The sequence below is a fragment of the Phalaenopsis equestris genome, unplaced genomic scaffold (assembly GCF_001263595.1).
Source record: "Phalaenopsis equestris unplaced genomic scaffold, ASM126359v1 Scaffold000453, whole genome shotgun sequence".
NCBI classification, from domain to species: Eukaryota; Viridiplantae; Streptophyta; class Magnoliopsida; order Asparagales; family Orchidaceae; genus Phalaenopsis; species Phalaenopsis equestris.
The window spans coordinates 105,624-106,956 of record NW_018164894.1 but is presented as its reverse complement, the minus strand read 5'-3'; the positions used below and the strand labels follow the sequence as shown (position 1 = coordinate 106,956).

General features: G+C 37.2%; 1 protein-coding gene across 7 annotated transcripts in view; it reads left to right on the top strand.

The window, feature by feature from the left end:
- The first annotated feature begins 463 nt into the window (after positions 1-463).
- The window catches only part of LOC110027841 (tRNA (guanine(37)-N1)-methyltransferase 1), a 75,935-nt gene continuing 75,065 nt past the window's right edge, over positions 464-1,333 (top strand). For 6 of the 7 annotated variants that reach the window (XM_020729444.1, XM_020729446.1, XM_020729445.1 and 3 more), the window contains exons 1-2: positions 464-543; positions 645-869. In XM_020729444.1, coding sequence (XP_020585103.1) covers positions 760-869 — 110 coding nt within the window. In that variant the 5' untranslated portion in view covers positions 464-543; positions 645-759. The remainder of the gene's footprint in view (positions 544-644; positions 870-1,333) is intronic. The other variant, XM_020729447.1, reaches the window with a different exon arrangement.

Genomic DNA, 1,333 nt, shown 5'->3' with positions numbered 1-1,333 from the left:
CCAGGATCATTTAATTTTAATAAACTTCCAAATTTTAAAAATTTAGAAATTTATTTATAAAAATTTAGAAATTTATTAACTTATCTTTTCAATTAAGAAAGTGAGATTAGTTTCTACCAATTAATCCCGTGTAATTCAAACATCAAATAAATTGATTATCACCAAAATACTACCAAAATACAATCGGAATATCACCAGAATAATACAATAATACAACCAAAATACTACTAGAATATGATTAAAATACTATCAAAATATCATCAAAATGTACCATAATATCAATCATAATTCGTAAAAATCAGATCCCACTAGTATAACAATATAACACTATATTATTAGAGTGAGCATATAGCCCCACCACTCTACAATATATTGTCCAGCCCTAAATTATTCGGTCTCCTTTTTCACGAAACGCTCGACGGGAACCGGGGGCGAAGCGGCGACGGGAACTTGCCGATGCCGACAAAGCATCCACGGGATCGCAGCGCCGCGCCCAAAACCCAGTCTTTCCACTCCTCGCTATATTGGCAGAGGCATCGACCGGTATTCTTTCTTCTAAATTCCGCCAAACTACAGAATTTAGTAACTCCTAGATTTAAGGCAAAACAAAGTTGAAATGAGATTTATTTTGGTCATTTTGACAGTTTGGCAGAATTTACGATGCTGCCTATTTAAATCCGACAACCAAACAGCCCTACCCAGTAAAACAGGAAGGAGTTTGGAAAAAACTTGTGCCGTGTTTTCCATTTTGTGCAGATAATGGTGGAGCCTGTGATTTTGGATGAGAGCGGATTCGATGTAAAACTAAATCTCCTTGCAATTCAGATCCCGCGGGAGGTCTCTAAGTCCGTGAGCCGCTTGTTGAACGGGTACCATCCTTATCTTTCTTCTTCCCATCTCTCCTTCGAACTTTATAAAGCTGGCTACTTTCGAGAAGCTCTTCTATGAATCCTTTCCTTAGCTGTCTGGCAATGGGCGGAATGTGAGGGGCTTCCTGTTTAGATACAGTATTAATTTAAAGGGAACTATTTATCCTGAAGAATTATCTATTCAAGTGGGATTAAGTTGAGTATCAGATTGATATTTGTTTTACATGCAATGGAGTTTATATCCAGTTCAATTTTTGTTTGACATTTTAATCTGGATTATCAGTAGGGCAGTCAAAACGGCTCGTTGTTCGCGAACAGCTCGTGTTCGACTCCTTAAGAAGCTCGTGTTTGGCTCGTTCGCTAAGTTAGCGAGCCCAACACGAACAAAACGAATAATATTTGTTCATTCGTGTTGGACACGTTTTGACTTGAAATACTACTAATCAATTATACTATATATATAT